At 42.9% G+C, this 17,467-nt stretch overlaps 1 protein-coding gene across 10 annotated transcripts in view; it reads left to right on the forward strand.

Annotated features, from left to right (window-relative positions):
- PRKDC (protein kinase, DNA-activated, catalytic subunit) overlaps positions 1-17,467 on the forward strand; it is a 178,951-nt gene that overhangs the window by 146,361 nt on the left and 15,123 nt on the right. For 4 of the 10 annotated variants that reach the window (XM_067712375.1, XM_067712378.1, XM_067712376.1 and 1 more), the window contains exons 85-87: positions 231-370; positions 1,803-1,929; positions 7,490-7,575. In XM_067712375.1, the coding sequence (XP_067568476.1) occupies positions 231-370; positions 1,803-1,929; positions 7,490-7,575 (353 nt within the window). Of the gene's footprint in view, positions 1-230; positions 371-1,802; positions 3,354-7,489; positions 7,576-12,479; positions 12,605-17,467 lie in introns of those variants that run through there. The other 6 variants (XM_067712382.1, XM_067712383.1, XM_067712381.1 and 3 more) reach the window with 5 other exon arrangements.

Raw genomic sequence — 17,467 nt, forward strand, 5'->3', positions numbered from 1 at the left:
GCACAGCAATGGCACCCTCCACAGGGAGGGATCCTTTAAGCCTAAGGGTAAGACCCTCACGGTCGTGGTCACTGTTATCTGTGCTGCCGTGAGAGTTTGCGTAAAAAGCTGCGGCGCCCTCCCCAGTCAGAGATTCTGTTTATTTTAAGATCGTTACTTGTTGAATCTGTGTGAATGTGATCATGTATACTGTTAAGCAGAGAAAAAAAAATCATGTTCCTTTCCTTTAGAATTTTGAACAGAAAATGCTAAGAAAAGGAGGATCATGGATTCAAGAAATAAATGTAACTGAAAAAAACTGGTATCCCCGGCAGAAGATACATCATGCTAAGAGAAAGTTAGCAGGTGCCAATCCAGCAGTTATTACCTGGTAAGACGTTATTTGTGGAAGAAACAAACACACACCAACACGCTGGCGTTTCCAGAAGAATCAATGAACACCATATGTTTATCCTCGGCCTGTGGTGTCAGCACTGACAGACGGAGGGCCACAGCCTGAGGAGGCCGGCCTCTCCACCGCCCTGCAAGGTCCTAACTCTGGAGCCCTTCCCAGTCTGCCTGGGGTCCCTGCACCGCATTCCTAGACTGTTGCATGAATATCTTTACCTGCCCGAGGAGATTTAGGTTTTAAACTTACTCTTGTCCTTTCTCAGGACAAATGGGACCCTGGCGGCATAGCCCCGAGGTGCGGAGAGCACGGTGGCGGCTCACTAACAAGTGTGCAAATCGGGTTACCTTTGACACAGCTTTCACATTTTTCTGGTTGAGGTCTAAAACAAACAGGAATTTGTAGAAATGATTCACAAGAAGGAAAAAGAGTTGGACTTTCCCATTTAATTAACAATAAAAGGCTGTCTGTGGTCAGTTGTTTTTCGACAAAGGTGCCGAGACCATTCGGTGGTCTTTCCAACAAATGGCAAAGGAATGAAGGTGGAACCTCCACCTCCCACCACATACAAAGTTAATTCAAAGTGGATCAAAGAGCTAACTGTAAGAGCTAAAACTGTAAAATACTTAGGAAGAAACACGGGTAAATCTTTAGGACCTGGGATTTGGCAGTGACAATTTGGCACTCTTAAGTGTAACAGGAAAAGCACAAACAAGGAAAGGAAAAAACAGATAAATTAATCAAAATTGAAAACTTTAGTGCTTGCCATCAGGAAAGTAAAAATACAGCCCACAGAATGGGAGAAAACATTTGAAAGTCATACAGCTGCTAAGGGACTTGTGTACAGAATACATAAAAAAACCCTTACCGCTGAATAATAAAAAGACCACCCAATTAAAAAATGACCATAGTACCTGAACGGACGTTGCTCTAAAGAAGACACACAGATGGCCAACAAGCACATGGCAAGATGCTGACCATCATTAGTCATCAGATAAATGCAGTGGGATTCCACTTCACACCCACTAGAATTGTTGGAATCAAAAAATGGAACATAGCGAGTTGTTGTGAGGGCTGGAGAAGTCGAAGCCCTCGGTGTTTCTGCTGGGAAGGTAAAATGCTGCAGCCACTGTGGGGAGGTGTGGCAGTTCCTCAAAGAGTTAAACGTGGGGTACCATAGGACCCTGCGTTCCATTCTGGGTACTAACCCAAGCGAAGTAAAAGTGAGTCCACACAGACACGTGAAGACAGGCGTTCCCAGCATCTATCATGTTCTGGTTTCCTGCAGATCGAATCTCTTGGCTTTAAGGTTATGAGCAACAAAATACTCTGCGTGGTGAGAGGGAATGTCTGGTTTGGACAGGAAAAATCATACGTGGTTTGTGTCTTCATGTTTGTTTAATCTTTTTTCCAGTGATGAGTTACTTCTGGGCCATGAGAAGGTGCCTGCCTTTGAGCATTACATCGCTGTAGCGCAAGGAAGCAGAGATCACAACATCCGTGCCCAGGAGCCAGGCAGTGGACTTTCAGAAGAGGCCCAGGTGAAGTGCTTGATTGACCAGGCAACAGACCCCAACATCCTTGGCAGAACTTGGGAAGGGTGGGAGCCCTGGATGTGAGGTCCTGGGGAGTCAGCAGAGAAGGGGCATGCGTGTGGAGAGAGTGTCCTAAACTTTGATCCAGGCAATCAGTGGGCTCATCGTCCCGAAGCACCAGAGTTGTATCCCGAGTTTAATCCAGGTCATGATGAAGTGAATGCTGGCATGGGTGAATGACTAGGCCATAATCATAGATCAGGTTAGGGTTAAAATGGATGTAGAAGGGCAGACTTGTGCAGAGCACGGAATCAAGACCGGAGCAGATCGCGAGTGCTGTGAGCGGACCGAGAGCTGTGGTAGTTCATTGTGCACGTGAGCGTTCTGCGACCTGCCTCACGGCGCCATGGAAATCACACCCGGAAGACTTCATCCCGGAGACTCTGTGAGAGTCATATTAGCAGCACAGGAATAAGGTCAGGCTATGATTATGGCTTATTACATTTAGAAATGATTGTATTTGACATTTTAGGATATTTTTGTAGGTTTTTCCCTTTCACATTTTTCTCTTCTATTTTTGACATTTTATGACAGAACTGTTCTCTAGAAGGGAAAGTGTTTAGGAGAGGGAAAAACCTTGGTCTCAGCACTCACTTTTGCTACTCTGATCACAACGGGAAGGTGGATGAAAGAGCTTTGCATCCCAGACTCAGGAAAGCTTCAGAAATTCCAAGTATGAAAGTAGGGATAGCACTAAGCATTTGGGTTCTAGGAAAATAAAAGAAATCCCTGTTTGAAATGAATCCTTATTTGGAGATAAAACATGCGTTCTAGAGCAGCCAGACCAAGTTACAGAAGCAGCTTCCTCTGCACTTGAAGGGCCTCTGTCCCCACCCGGAGCCGATTTCAGGTGGGCTTTGAGCTTTTTGTTACTGTTTTTTCAAACATTTCTAGTTAGAAACTCTTGTATGATTTTGGGAAATAGTAAATCTTAAGACTAAGGAACATTAAAAGTTTTTTTCCCAAAGTAGTGTATAGCTTTTATGCAGTTTCACAAGCAAACACTTCATCTTATAATTATTTCATTGTATTACTTGACAAACTTATTCTGATAGATACAGGTTGAATGCATTATGGCATTAATAAGAAACGTTTATGGGGACTTCCCCAGTGGTCCAGTGGTTAAGACTCCGTGCTTCCACTGCAGGGGGCTTGGGTTCGATCCCTGGTCGGGGAACTGAGACGTCCAGCATGCTGCGCAGCGTGGCTGAAACATTTAAAGAAAAAAAAAACAAAAAAATTCCAAGTTCCCTTAGGACGGGACGCCTACACACAGCTTCCAATCGACAAAATAAAATCGTGGAGAAAGAGTAAAGATGTAAACTGTAAACACTTTCTAAAATAAAAATTATTTCATCAACTTGCAAGAATTTTTGAAGTGCTGTTGATTAATGACCAGTAACTTCCACTAAGATAGGTGTTTGTGAACTTTGAAATATTGTCTGTATATTGAAGTGACAGCACAGCTGTGGGGTTTGTACTTATTCTCTTTGAACATCATGAAATTGAAGAATTTAAGGACTGGCTTTTCAAAAAAGCAAAGGCCATTGGAATTTTGATAGGGATTGCACTGACTCTGTAGGTGGCTTTAGGTAGTTTTGCTATTTAACAATATTAAGGCTTTCAGTCCATGAACACAGTGTCTTTCCTTTTATTTGTCTTTAATTTCTTTCAGCAGTGTTTTGTCATTTTTACTGGTTTTTGATGTTTCTACTTTTCAGTTTCCTTGTTTAAATTTATTCTTAGTATTCTTTTGGATGCTGCTGTATATTTGTAGATATTATGTATTTACAGAGTTTCCCAGTTTCCTTTTTGGATTGTCATTGCTGGTGTAGAGGAACACAGCTGCCTTTGTGTGGTGATCTTTTCTCTTGAAACTTTGCTGGATTAATTTATTAGCTCTAGTACTTATTCTGTGTTATCTTTGGGACGTCTCGTATACAGGATCATGTTGTCTATGATAGAGACGGTTTTACTTCTGCTTTTCCAATTTGAATATTTTTTCTTTTTTTTCTTGCCTGATTGCTCTGGCTAGAACATCCAGTACAGTGTTGAATAGCAGTGGTGAAAGAGGGCATCCTTGTCTTGTTTCTGATCTCAGGGGAACGTTTTCACCTTTCACCAGTGAGTGTGATGTCATCTGTGGGTTTTCAGCAATGTCCTTTGTTGTGCTGAAGAAGTTCTCTTCTAGTCTTAGTTTGCTGTGTGTTTTTATCGTGAAATGGTGTTGAATTTTGTCAAATACTTTTTTTGCATCAGTTGAGATGAACCTGTGTTTTTTCTCCTTTGTTAAAGTTGTATATTACAACATTCGATACTAGATTTTCTTTTTAATTTAATTTTTGGCCACGTTGGGTCTTCGTTGCTGCACGCGGGCTTTTCTCTGGTTGTGGCGAGCAGGGGCTACTCTTTGTTGCGGAGCACGGGCTCTAGGTGCATGGGCTCAGTAGTTGTGGCTCGTGGGCTCTAGAGCGCAGGCTCAGTAGTTGTGGCGCAGGGGCTTAGTTGCTCCGTGGCATGTTGGATCTTTCCAGGCCAGGGCTCGAACCCGCGTCCCCTGCATTGGCAGGCAGATTCTTAACCACTGCGCCACCAGGGAAGCCTGATGCTAGATGTTGAATCACCCTTGCAGTGCTGGGACAAATCCCACCTGGCCATGGTGAGAAATCCTTTTACTCTGAGGTTGGAGTCCATTTCCTCGTATTTTGTTGAGGATCTTTGCATCAGTGCCCATAAGGGTTATTAGTCTATAATTCTCTTACGGAGCCTGTCTGTCTGGCTTTGGTATCAGGGTAATGCTGGGTTCATAGAACGAGTTCGGGAGTGTTCCCTTCTCTGATATTTTCTGGAAGAGTTTGAGAAGGATTGGTGTTAATTCTTTCAGGGTTTGGTACAATTCACCAGTAAAGCCATCCTTTTGTTTTGGGGAGGTTTTTTCTATTACTGATGAAGTCTCTTGTTGCAGATCTCTTCAAATTTTCTATTACTTGAGACAGTTTTGGTGATTTATGTTTCTAGGAACTTTTGATAAGTTGGCATTTTTATTTCTGTAAGGTAGATGATGTCCCCACTTTTTTCTTTTTTTTTTGGTGGTATGCGGGCCTCTCACCGTTGTGGCCTCTCCCGTTGCAGAGCACAGGCTCCAGACGCGCAGGCTCAGTGGCCATGGCTTACGGGCCCAGCCGCTCCGCGGCATGTGGGATCTTCCCGGACTGGGGCACGAACCCGTGTCCCCTGCATCAGCAGGCAGACTCTCAACCACTGCGCCACCAGGGAAGCCCCCCACTTTCATTTTTGATATTAGTTATTTGAGTTTTTTTTTTTCCTTCTTTTTCTGAATCAGTCTGGAAAGAGGTGTGTCAATTTTGTTGAGCTCTTCAAGGCACCAATGTTTGGTTTTGTTGCATCTCTTTTTCTGTGCTCTGTTTTATCTGTGCTTCTAATCTTGACTATTTTCTCAGTTTACTGGCATTGAGTTGAGTTTGCTCTTCCTTTCCTTAGTTCCTAAAGGAGTAGCGTTAGGTTACTCATTTGCAATCTTTCTTTTTTAATGTAGGCACTAAAGTGTGGTGAAATGAAATTTATATTTTAAGGCAGGACAAGAAAGATTTAAAAATTCTTCTTGTGTGTGTGTCCGGGTCTCCTCCATGCCCCCCTAATGTGCAGTGTGTGTCGCATTGCACATTAACCAGAGCTCCTCAAAGGCGGAGCGGCCGCTCAACCACAAAGATCACTGTTCCTTTCCTTCTGATGCTAGCAGTGTAACTTCTTGAAAGAATAGCACTCTTTCCCAGCTCTGCTGGGGTCACGGTGACACGCTGCTCCTTTGTACGTGCTTACCTGGACTACGTATTGTGGTGACGTTTCTATAAAATACCAGTATGTCATTGTTATATACACGATCCTTCGTTGCAAAAATGTCTGACTGTGCCTTGGATTTCTAAACAGGTGGAACAGTTCTCAGAATCCTCAGTTTGGCTTGAATAAAATTCCCTTTTTTCTTTCTTCATTTGATGGTTGATTGAATTTTTGTCAACAAGTCTGACCATTGTTTTGCTACATTCCTTAAATTTTGGTATGCTGTGTTTTTGTTTTCCTTTGTCTCAAAGTGTTTTCTAATTTTCCTCGTGATTTCATTTTTGATTTGGTTGTCTTAAGACTATGTTGTTTAATTTCCACATATTTGGAATCTTTCACTTTTCCTTCTTTATGGATCTCTAGCTTTATTGCATTTGGTTAGAGAAGATATTTCGTAAGATTTTAATCTTTCTTAATTTATGGAGACTTGTTTGGTGGCCTAACATGTGGTCTATCCTGGAGAATGTTCCAGTGCACTGAGAGGAGTGTGCTCTGTGGTTGTGGGTGGAGAGTTCTGTGCGTGTCTGTTAGGTCTGGCTGGTATGTGGGGTTCAGGTCCTCTGTTTCCTTATTCTTCTGTCTAGATGTTCTGTGTGCCCAGTATTGAAATTGGGGTGTTGAGGTCTTCAGCTGTTAATGTAGGTCTGTTTCTCCCTTCAGTTCTGTCAAGCTTTGCTTCCTGGATTTGGGTGGGGGTGGGTCCTGCTGTTTGGTGTGTGTATCTTTATAATTGCGATGTCTTTTTGATGGATTGACTTTATCAGTGTATAATGCCCCTTTTTGGTCTCCTGTAACAGGTTGTGACTTAAGAGTCTATTTCCTGATACTAGTAGCCATGCCAGCTTTCTTTTTTTGTTTTGTTTTCATTTTATTTTATTAGTTTTTTAAACATCTTTATTAGAGTATAATTGCTTTACAATGGTGTGTGTTTGTTAGTTTCTGCTGTATAACAGTGAATCAGCTATATACATATCATGCCAGCTTTCTACTGGTTATTAATGCGTGGAAAACATGTTTCCGTACTTTCAATCTGTTTGTGACTTTGGCTCTAAAATGAGTCGCTTGTAGTTAGTATATAATTGGCTTATGCTTTTATAATCCATGTTGCCAGTACCTCTGGTGAATTTAATCTGCTTAAATATAAAGCAACTTCTAAATTAGGGAGTACCTATTTCTATCTTATTTCCATTTGTTTTCTACGAGTTTCATCTTTTCCCCCCAATTTCTTCCAAAACTGTTTCCTTTTGTGTTTGATTTGGTTTTGCTAATGTATCATTTCAATTCCCACCTTGTTTCCTTTTCTGTGTGTTTTTAAGTTTTTTCTTAGTGGTTATTCTGATGACTATAATTAACATCCTGAATTGATAACAATATAGTTTGAATTGATACTGGTTCCAACAGCTTCGCAAAAACCCTGCTCCTGTACAGCTCTGTCCTCTCTCCCACTTGATGCTGTTATTGTTGCCATCACAAGTTACATCTTAGAATACTGTATCCCCATTAACATTAGATTTATAATTAGTTTTATGCACTTGTCTTTTAAATCATATAAATAAAAAGAAGAGTAACACACCAAGATTTACTTACGTAGTTACCGAGATTTCCTTAAACACCCAGCACCAAAAAGATCTCCTCCCGCACTTTGCAGGTTGGTTTTGGGCTGCTTCTTCAGTGCTCGGCCGGGCTGCCTGCGACTCCACTCCAGCTTTTTCACCTTGGAGCCCAAGGAGTGGTGTAAGTGTCAGTGTTGTCAGTTCTCTTCTGAGCTCGTGTCAGGGTTTGGCGTGCAAATGCACTAGGCAGCCTTTGAAGCCCTTGTTCCCCCAAGGACCCTCCTCCGTGGCCTCCTCCCGTCTAGGTTGTTGGTTCCGTCTGCTGCTTGCCCCAGCTGCCCGTGGATAGCATGGATAGTCTTTAAATGCTTTTGATTCGTGCCTCCTGGAAGTGGCTGGAGCTGAAAGAGCAAAGCAAGGGAAGGCTCTGTGCCGGCCCCTCAGGTCACTACCAGACAGGTCAAATGCACAACGACATTTGTGCATTTAGAAGAGCAAGGTCCCTATGGCCACCCCACCCCTTGTGCCCAGAACCGGCAACCCACACCAGGGGCACGGTCTGTGCTGGCAGCTGGGAGCTGGGGTGGCAGGCGAGTACAGAACAGCGCCACAGCACTCACCGAGTTTTCCCAGCATCCTTCCCCTGGTTTCTGTAACTATCTGATCTGAATCCAGCATTCCAAAGACGTTGGTTCTGCCATTATTCTGCCAGCTTGTTGGTAGCTTCAGTGGAGGTACTGATTCTCAGAGGGCCCTACTCTGCCATTCTCCATGACATGGCTCAGGTGATCTCCTCTGACTCACGGTTGTCAGGAACTTGCAGAGCTCCTGTGTGGAACTACTATTTGCAGATCCCTGGGCAAGGCACAGACGTGCACTGTATGAGAGGCCAACCACGAGGACTTGCCAGCTGAGAAGGGAAGGCGATGTTTGTATATAAGGGTCCGCAGTGTACAGTGAGAGAACCAGCACCCAGGGCGCTAGGAAAAGGCTGCCTGTGGCCAGGCCCAGAGGAGTAGTGCGCTACAACAGCACTGCTTGACACCCACTCCGTGCAGTGATGGAAATGTTCTGAATCTGTGCAGTATGGCTGCCGCATTGGCCATCAAGCCCTTCAGATGTGGCTGATGTGACTGAACACCTGGATTTTAAGTTATTTAAATTATAGTTGACTCTTGTTCTTCACACTAGTGACGTTCTGTAACATCAACACAGACACTGAACTGGTGAATACTGAACCAGTGCTCCAGGGGGAAATAGTTCAGATTATCGGGGGCCTCTGGTCACAACAGTTTCGTTGACTGATCAGTGCGTAACCTTGTTTGCGTGTGTTATTTATTGTCGTGCTATGTGTTGCATCCCTGGGACTGGCTGACTTTATAACTGGAAGTTTGTGCCTTTTGACCACTCACCCATTTTGCCCATCCCTTGATCCCCACCTCTGACAACCACAAATCTGCGTGTGTTTGACATATGAGTTTGTTTTGTTTCGTTTTACATGCCACATGTAAGTGAGGTCATACGGTTGTCTTTCCACGTCTGACTTATTTCACTTAGTGTAATGCCCTCAAGGTCCATCCGTGTTGTCGCAAATGGCAAGATTTCCTTTTTTATAGCTGAATAATATTCGTGCACACACACAGTTTGCCCTGCTATCCGAAAGTAGAGCGTTCCTGTGAAAACTTTCCTAAGCAAAATGGTATAAAGAGAAGAGCATCCCCCGCTTTTCTGAAGTTCAAATTATGCCGCCTTTACAGAAGTCCCACATTAGTACCTGTTTTCACTAACCAAAAGAAATCCAAAGAAGATTTTCGCCTTTATGAAAAAAGCCATTACTGTACTGATGTAAGTCTTTTGTAAAAGCAAAGTGGTATAATGCAAACTTTTGGAAAGCAGGGAGTACCTGTACCACTTTTTCTTTATCCATTTGTCCATTAATGGGATATTCCATGTGTTGGCTATTGTAAATAATGCTACGATAAACACGGGGGTGTGTACGTCTTTTCAAGGTAATGTTTTATTTCCTTTTAATAAATACCCAGAATTGAATTGCTGGGTCGTATGGTAGCTCTGTTTTTAGTTATCTGAGGAAGCTCCATATTGTTTTCTACAGTGGCTGCACCAATTTACATTCCCACCGGCAGTGCACAAGGGTTCCCTCTGCCCACTTTAAACTGTATTGTTTGTTCTTCTGCTGTTGAATTGTATGAGTTCTTTACATGTTTTGGATGTTAGCCCCTGATCAAATGTATAATTTGCAAACAACCTCTCCCATTTGGTAGGTTGCCTCTTTTTTGTTGGTGGTCTCCTTGGCTGTGCGGAAGCTTTGCGGTTTAATGTAGCCTCACTTGTGTATTTTTGCTTCTGTCGCCAAATCCAAGACTGCCGTCAAGGAGCTTTGCCACCTGTGCTTGCTTCTAAGCGTCTTATGATTTTAGGTCTTAATATTTGAGTACTCCATCTGCTTCAAGTTAATTTTTGTGAGCGGCGTAAGATAGGTGTCCCGTTTCATTTTGCTTATGTGTTTGTTAACTTTTCTCAACACTATTTGTTGAAAAGACTTTCCTTTTCCCATTGGACATTCTTGGCTCCCTTATCAAATATTAGTTGACCATATATGTGGGGGGTTAATTCTGAGGTCACTGTTGTGTTCCACTGGTCTGTGTGTCTCTTTTTATGCCAGTCCCATAGTGTTTTACTTACTGTTGCTTTCTAGTATACTTGGAAATCAGGAAGTGTGATACATCTGGTTTTGTTTTTCTTTCTCATCACTGCTTTCACTATTTGGGGTCTTTTGTGGTTTCATACAAATTTTAGGATCTTTTCCTTTTTCTGTGAAAAATGCCATTGAGATTTGTATAGAGATTGCATTGAATGAATGGACGGCTTTGGGTAGCGTGAAAATTCTAACGATATGAACTCTTCCAACTGATGAATGAACACAGGATGTCCCTCCACTTGTTCGTGTCTTCTTCGGTTTCTTTCAGCAAAGTTATAATTTTCATTTTCATTGTACATCTTTCATTCACTTCCTTGGTTAAATTTATTCCCAGGCATTTTATTGTTTTTGATGTTTCATTCTCAGTGTATAGAAATGAAGCTTATTTCTATGTATTGATTTTTATATCTTGCAAATTTACTGAGTTCATTTATTACATCAGTAGTTTCTAAAGTTGAGTCTGTGGGGTTTTTAATAGATAAGATTATATCACCTGCAAACAGTGACAGTTCTGCTGCTCTCTTTCAGATTTGGATAGCTTTTCTTGGTCTTGCTTGATTCCTCTAGCTAGGACTGCTAGGACTGCTAGGACTGCGTTGAACAATTTGTGAGAGTGAATACCCTTGTCTTGTTACTGATCTTAGAGTAAAGGCTTTAATTTTTTTTTATGCATTGAGCATAATTTTAGCTGTGGGTTTACTGCATATGGCTTTTATTAGGTTGCGGTATTTTCCTTCTACCCCCGATATGCTGAAGCTTTTTACTATTATAAAACGATGCTGTATTTTGTTAAGTGCACTATCTACATCTGTTGAGATGATCGTGTGACTCTTCCCTTTCATTCTGTTAATGTGGTTTTATCACATTTATTGATTTGTGTATGTTGAACCAGCCCTGTATCCTAGGGAAAAATCTCACTTGATCATGGTTTATAACCCTTTTAATAAGTTCTTGAATTTGGTTTGCTAATATTTTGTTGAGGAATTTTGCATCTGTGTTCATCAGGAATATTAGTCTAGAGTTCTCTTTTCTTGAAGTGTCCTTATCTGGCTATGGTATCAGAGCAATGCTGGGCCTCGTAGAATGTGTTTGGAAGTGCTCCCTGCTCTTCAGTTTTTCAGGAGCGTTTGAGAATGGTAGGTGGTAATTCTTCGCTAAACGTTTGGTAGAATTCTCCAATGAAACCATCTGGTCCTGGTGTTTTCTGTATTGGGAGATTTCTGATTACTCATACAAGCTCCTTACTCATTATTGGCTTGTTCAGACTTTTTCTTTCTGGTTCAGTCTTGATAAGTTGACTCAATCTAGGAACTTACCCGTTTCTTCTAGGTTGTCCAATTTGTTGGTGTATACTTGTTCTTAGTAGTCCCTTATGATCCTGTGTATTTCTTTAGTGTCCATTTGAATTTCTTCTCTTACATTTCTGATTTTGAGTCTTCTCCCTTTTTTTCTTAGTTCCACTAAAGGATTTGTCAATTTTATCTTTTTGGAAAACCAGCTCTTATTGATCTTTTCTATCATTTTACTCATTTCTATTTCTTTTATTTTGGCTGTGATCTTTATTATTTCCTTCCTTATGTTAACTTTGCTCTTATTCTTCTTTTTCTAGTTCTTTAAGGTATAAAGTTGTACTGTTTATTTGTGATCTTAAAATGTTAATATATGCATTTTTAACTAAACTTCCCTCACTGAACTGCTTTGGCAGTGTCCCGTACGTTTGGGTATGCTGTTTCCATTTTCATTTGTTTTGAGATAATCTTTGTTCAGGAGTGCGTTGTTTAGTTTCTACATATTTCTAGATTTTTCAGCTTTTCTCATGTTTTCGATTTCTAGTTTCATACCATGGTGGTCAGAAAACATACTTCATATGATTTCAGTCATCTTAGGTTTTGTAAGACTTGCTTTATGCCCTGTCACATGATGTCCTTGAGAGGGTACCATGTGCCATTGATAAGAACGTATCCTGCTGCTGTTGGATGGAATATTCTAGAGGTATCTATCTATCTATCTCTTAGGTCCATTTGGCTTAATGTTTGGTTCAAGTCCATTATTTCCTTGTTGAATTTCTTTCTGGGTTATCTATCCTTTGTTCAAAGTGTGGTACTGAGGTCTCCTATGATTATTGTATTATTGTCTGGTTTCCCTTCATTTCTGTTAGTATTTGCCTAACATATTCAGGTCCTCCCATGCTGGGTGCGTACATACTTTATACTTATGACTGTTACATCTACTTGATGGATTGATCTCTTTACAGCATTTACAATGATGACCTTCTTTGACTCTTGTTACCATTTTGTCATAAAGTAAGTGTTTTGTCTGATAAGAGTATAGATACCCTTGTTTTCTTTTGGTTTCCACTTGCACAGAATACGTCTTCCTGTCCTGCCACTTTGAGTCTGCATGCGTCCTGAAGGCTCAAGTGGACTCTCGTAGGCAGCATACAGTTGAGTCTTTTTAAAAATATATCCAGCCACACGGTGCCTTCTGATTGGTGAGTTCAGCCCACCTGCATTTAGAGTAGAGTATTTGTTGATATGTAAGGACTTAACTCCTGCCACCTTAACACCTGCTTTCTGGTTGATTTGTATTTCTGTTGCTTCTCTCCCGGTGCCCCGCGCACCCCCCCCACCCCCCGCCCATCTCTGCCTACCTTTGTAAATTTGTTATTCTCTGTGGTGGTATATTCTGTTTCCCCTTTCTTTCTTTGTCTTTTGTGGTTACCATGGGGCTTGCATAAAACATCTCAGAGGTAGAACAGTACATTTTAAGCTGATACTAGTGACTCGAATCAAGATGCTGAACGAGGAGGACACAGAGCTCCCCTCCCCTCATGAACACATCAAAAATGCATCATCTACATGTGGAACAGCTCTCACTGAAAACTAGCTGGAGACTGGCAGAAAGACTCCTGTGCAACCCAAGTCTGTACGAGAGATCCCCATGACTCTTCAGGTGGGAAGGGAAGAGACGTGATCAGGTGACCTGTGCCCGTGGGAGGGGACTCAGAGGAAAAGGGAGATTCACTCGGGCAGACACCCTCCCTGGGGAGTGGGAAGTTGGAGCCACCTATTGGGTGCCCAGCCCTGGGGTCCAGCAACAGGAAGACGAGTCTCCTTGGCTGGCTGGAAGGCTGTGGGAAGCCTGGAACTCTGCTGGTACGGAGTGCGTGGATTTTTACTGGCTCCCAAAGCTGGGCAGAGACGGCAGATTGAAACTGCACTGCTGGCTGACTGGTTTCCTGTGACCAACCCAGTGTGCACCCCAGCCTGAACCAAGCTAACACTCCAGTAGCATCTGCATTGTGTTGCAGCTCCACAATGGAGTGAGAGCTGCCATGACCAAGGAAGAAGCCTGGCCACAAACTGCTGTGGTGGCTCAAACCCTAAGTGGCATCTGAGCAGGGAAGGGGCAGCCATTACTGGCAATTGCACAAGGCAGCGCATCAGACGCAGACCAGATCTCTGACGGCAGCCAGACCACACACCCCATGCCCTGGCCCTTGCCAACCGCCCCCCCGCCACACACACACACACACACACACACACACACCAGCCCCGCTTGGTCCACACTGGTCCCCTCCGGGACTGAGGGTACCAATACTGGGAGGGGAAAGAGCACCCAGTGGGAGCTGAGCCAGCGCAGGCCTCACCCCACCCCTGGCTCCAGCTCCAGCTCCTCTGTCTCAAGCCCCACCACCTACCAACCAAGTTGACAGCTGCTAAGCACACGGTGAGAGAGTACATGGCTTAGGTTCCAGTCAAATTCAGCTCCCCCACCAAAGCCACTGGACACACACAAACTGTACCAGGGGCGCGTCCCACATAAAGACACCTCTTCAAGACCGCCAGAGGTAACCGTTTCACCTAATTTAACAGAGACAGAGAGAGATGAGCAAAATGAGCAGAAGAGTTTATCTCAGTTGAAAGAAAGAGCAAGGATTCAATGCATCAAGAGCAAGGATGCTAACAGAGATTGGTTCAAGATGGCAGAGTAGAAGGACGCACGCGCACTCACTCTCACGAGAGCACCGGAATCACAACTAACTGCTGAACAATCATCGACAGGAAGACGCTGGAACTCACCAAAAAAGATACCCCACATCCAAAGACAAAGGAGAAGCTGCAGTGAGACGGTAGGAGGGGTGCAATCATGATAAAATGAAATCCCATAACTGCTGGGTGGGCAACTCACCAACTGGAGAACACTTAGACCACAGAAGTCCACCCACTGGAGTGAAGGTTCTGAGCCCCACGTCAGGCTTCCCAACCTGGGGGTCCAGCACCGGGAGGAGGATTTCTCAGAGAATCAGACTTCGAAGGTTCGCGGAATTTGATTGCAGGACTTCAACAGGACTGGGGGAAACAAGAGACTCCACTCGTGGAGGGCTCACACAAAGTAGTGTGCGCATCGGGACCCAGGGGAAGGAGCAGTGACCCTGGGGGAGACTGAACCAGACCTACCTGCTAGTGTTGGAGGGTCTCCTGCAGAGGCGGGGGGTGGCTGTGGCTCACTGTGGGGACAAGGACACTGGCGGCAGAAGTTCTGGGAAGTACCCCTTGGCGTGAGCCCTCCCAGAGTCCACCATTAGCCCCACCGAAGAGCCTAGGCTCCAGTGCTCGGTCACCTCAGGCCAAACAACCAAAAGCGAGGGAACCCAGCCCCACCCATCAGCAGACGGGTATTAAAGTTTTACTGAGCTCTGCCCACCAGAGCAACACCCAGCTCTACCCACCACCAGTCCCTCCCATCAGGAAGCTGGCAAAAGCCTCTTAGATAGCCTCACCCACCAGAGGGCAGACGGCAGAAGTAAGAAGAACTACAATCCTGCAGCCTGTGGAACGAAAACGACATTCACAGAAAGACAGACAAAATGAAAAGGCAGAGGGCTATGTACCAGATGAAGGAACAAGATAAAACCCCAGAAAAACAACTAAATGAAGTGGAGATAGGCAACCTTTCAGAAAAAGAATTCAGAATAATGATAGTGAAGATGATCCAGCACCTCGGAAAAAGAATGGAGGCAAAGATCAAGAAGATGCAAGAAATGTTTAACAAAGACCTAGAAGAATTAAAGAACAAACAAACAGAGATGAACAATACAATAACTGAAAACTACACTAGAAGGAATCAACAGCAGAATAACTGAGGCAGAAGAAAGGATAAGTGACCTGGAAGACAGAATGGTGGAAATCACGGCCGCAGAACAGAATAGAGAAAAAAGAATGAGAAGAAATGACCGCCTGAGAAACCTCTAGGACAATATTAAATGTACCAGTATTCGCATTATAGGGGTCCCAGAGGAGGAGGGGAGAGAGGGAGAAGAGGGAGAGGGGGAGAGAGGGAGAGAGGGGGAGAGGGAGAGGGAGAGGGATTTGAAGAGATTATAGTCAAAAACTTCCCTAACTTGGGAAAGGAAACAGCCACCCAAGTCCAGGAAGCGCAGCGTCCCAGGCAGGACAAACCCAAAGAGAAACATGCTGAGACACACAGTAATCAGACTGACAAGAATTAAAGAAAAATTATTAAAAGCCACAAGGGGAAAATGACAACATACAAGAGGAGTCCCATAAGGTTACCCCCTGATTTCTCAGCAGAAACTCTACAAACCAGAAGGGAGTGGCAGGATACATTTAAAGTGATTGATGGAAGGGAAGAACCTACAACCAAGATTACTCGACTCAGCAAGGATTTCATTCAAACTTGACGGAGAAATCAGACGCTTTACAAACAAGCAAAAGCTAAAAGAATTCAGCACCACCAAACCAGCTCCACAACAAATGCTAAAGGAACTTCTCTAAGTGGGAAACACAAGAGAAGAAACGGACCTACAAAAACAAACCCAAAACAATGAAGAAAATGGTAATAGGAACATACGTATCGATAATTACCTTAAGTGTGAATGGATTAATTGCTCCAACCAAAAGACACAGGCTCGCTGAACAGATACAAAAACAAGACCCATATATATGCTGTCTACAAGAGACCCACTTCAGACCTAGGGACACATAAAGACAAAGTGAGGGGATGGAAAGGGATATTCCAGGCAAACGGACATCAAAAGAAAGCTGGAGTAGCTATACTCATATCAGATAAAATAGACTTCCAAATAAAGAATGTTACAAGAGACAAGGAAGGACACTACATAATGATCAAGGGATCAATCCAAGAAGAAAATATAACAATTATATATGCACCCAACACAGGAGCACCTCAATACATAACGCAAATGCTAACAGCTATAAAAGAGGAAATCGACAGTAACACAGTAATAGTGGGTGACTTTTAACACCTCACTTACACCAGTGGACAGAAAATTAACAAGGAAACACAAGCTTTAAATGACACTACAGACCAGGTAGATTTAATTGGTATTTATAGGGCATTCTATCCTAAAACAGCAGATTACACTTTCTTCTCAAGTGCACAAGGAACATTCTCCAGGATAGATCATATCTTGGGCCACAAATCAAGCCTCAGTAAATTTAAGAAAATTGAAATCATATCAAGCATCTTTTCTGACCACAGCGCTATGAGATTAGATATCAATTACAGGGGGGAAGAAACATAAAAAACACAAACACATGGAGGCCGAACAGTGCATTACTAAATAACCAAGAGATCACTGAAGAAATCAGAGGAAATCAAAAAAATACCTAGAGACAAATGACAATGAAACATGACAACCCAAAACCTATGGGATGCAACAAAAGCAGTTCTAAGAGGGAAGTTTATAGCTATACAAGCCTACCTCAGGAAACAAGAAAAATCTCAAATAAATAATTGAACGTTACACCTAAAGGAACTACAGAAAGAAGAACAAACAAAACCCAAAGTTAGCGAAAGTAAAGAAATCATAAAGATCAGAGCAGAAATAAATGAAATAGAAACAAAGAAAACAATAGGAAAGATCAATAAAACTAAAAGCTGGTACTTTGAGAAGATAAACAAGATGGGTAAACCATTAGCCAGACTCATCAAGAAAAAGAGAGGACTCAAATCAATAAAATTAGAAATGAAAAAGGAAACGTTACAACAGACACCGCAGAAATACAAAGCATCCTAAGAGACTACTACAAGCAACTCTATGCCAATAAAATGGACAACCTGGAAGAAATGGACAAATTCTTAGAAAGGTATAACCTTCCAAGACTGGACCATAGAAAATATGAACAGACCAATCACAAGTAATGAAGCTGAAACAGTGATTAAAGATCTTCCAGCAAACAGAAGTCCAAGACCAGATGGCTTCACAGGTGAATTCTGTCAAACATTTAGAGAAGAGCTAACAGCCATCCTTCTCAAACTCTTCCAAAAAATTGCCTAGGGAGGAAGACTCCCAAACTCATCCTACGAG

Source organism: Pseudorca crassidens, chromosome 17 (assembly GCF_039906515.1).
Source record: "Pseudorca crassidens isolate mPseCra1 chromosome 17, mPseCra1.hap1, whole genome shotgun sequence".
In the NCBI taxonomy this organism is placed as follows: domain Eukaryota; kingdom Metazoa; phylum Chordata; class Mammalia; order Artiodactyla; family Delphinidae; genus Pseudorca; species Pseudorca crassidens.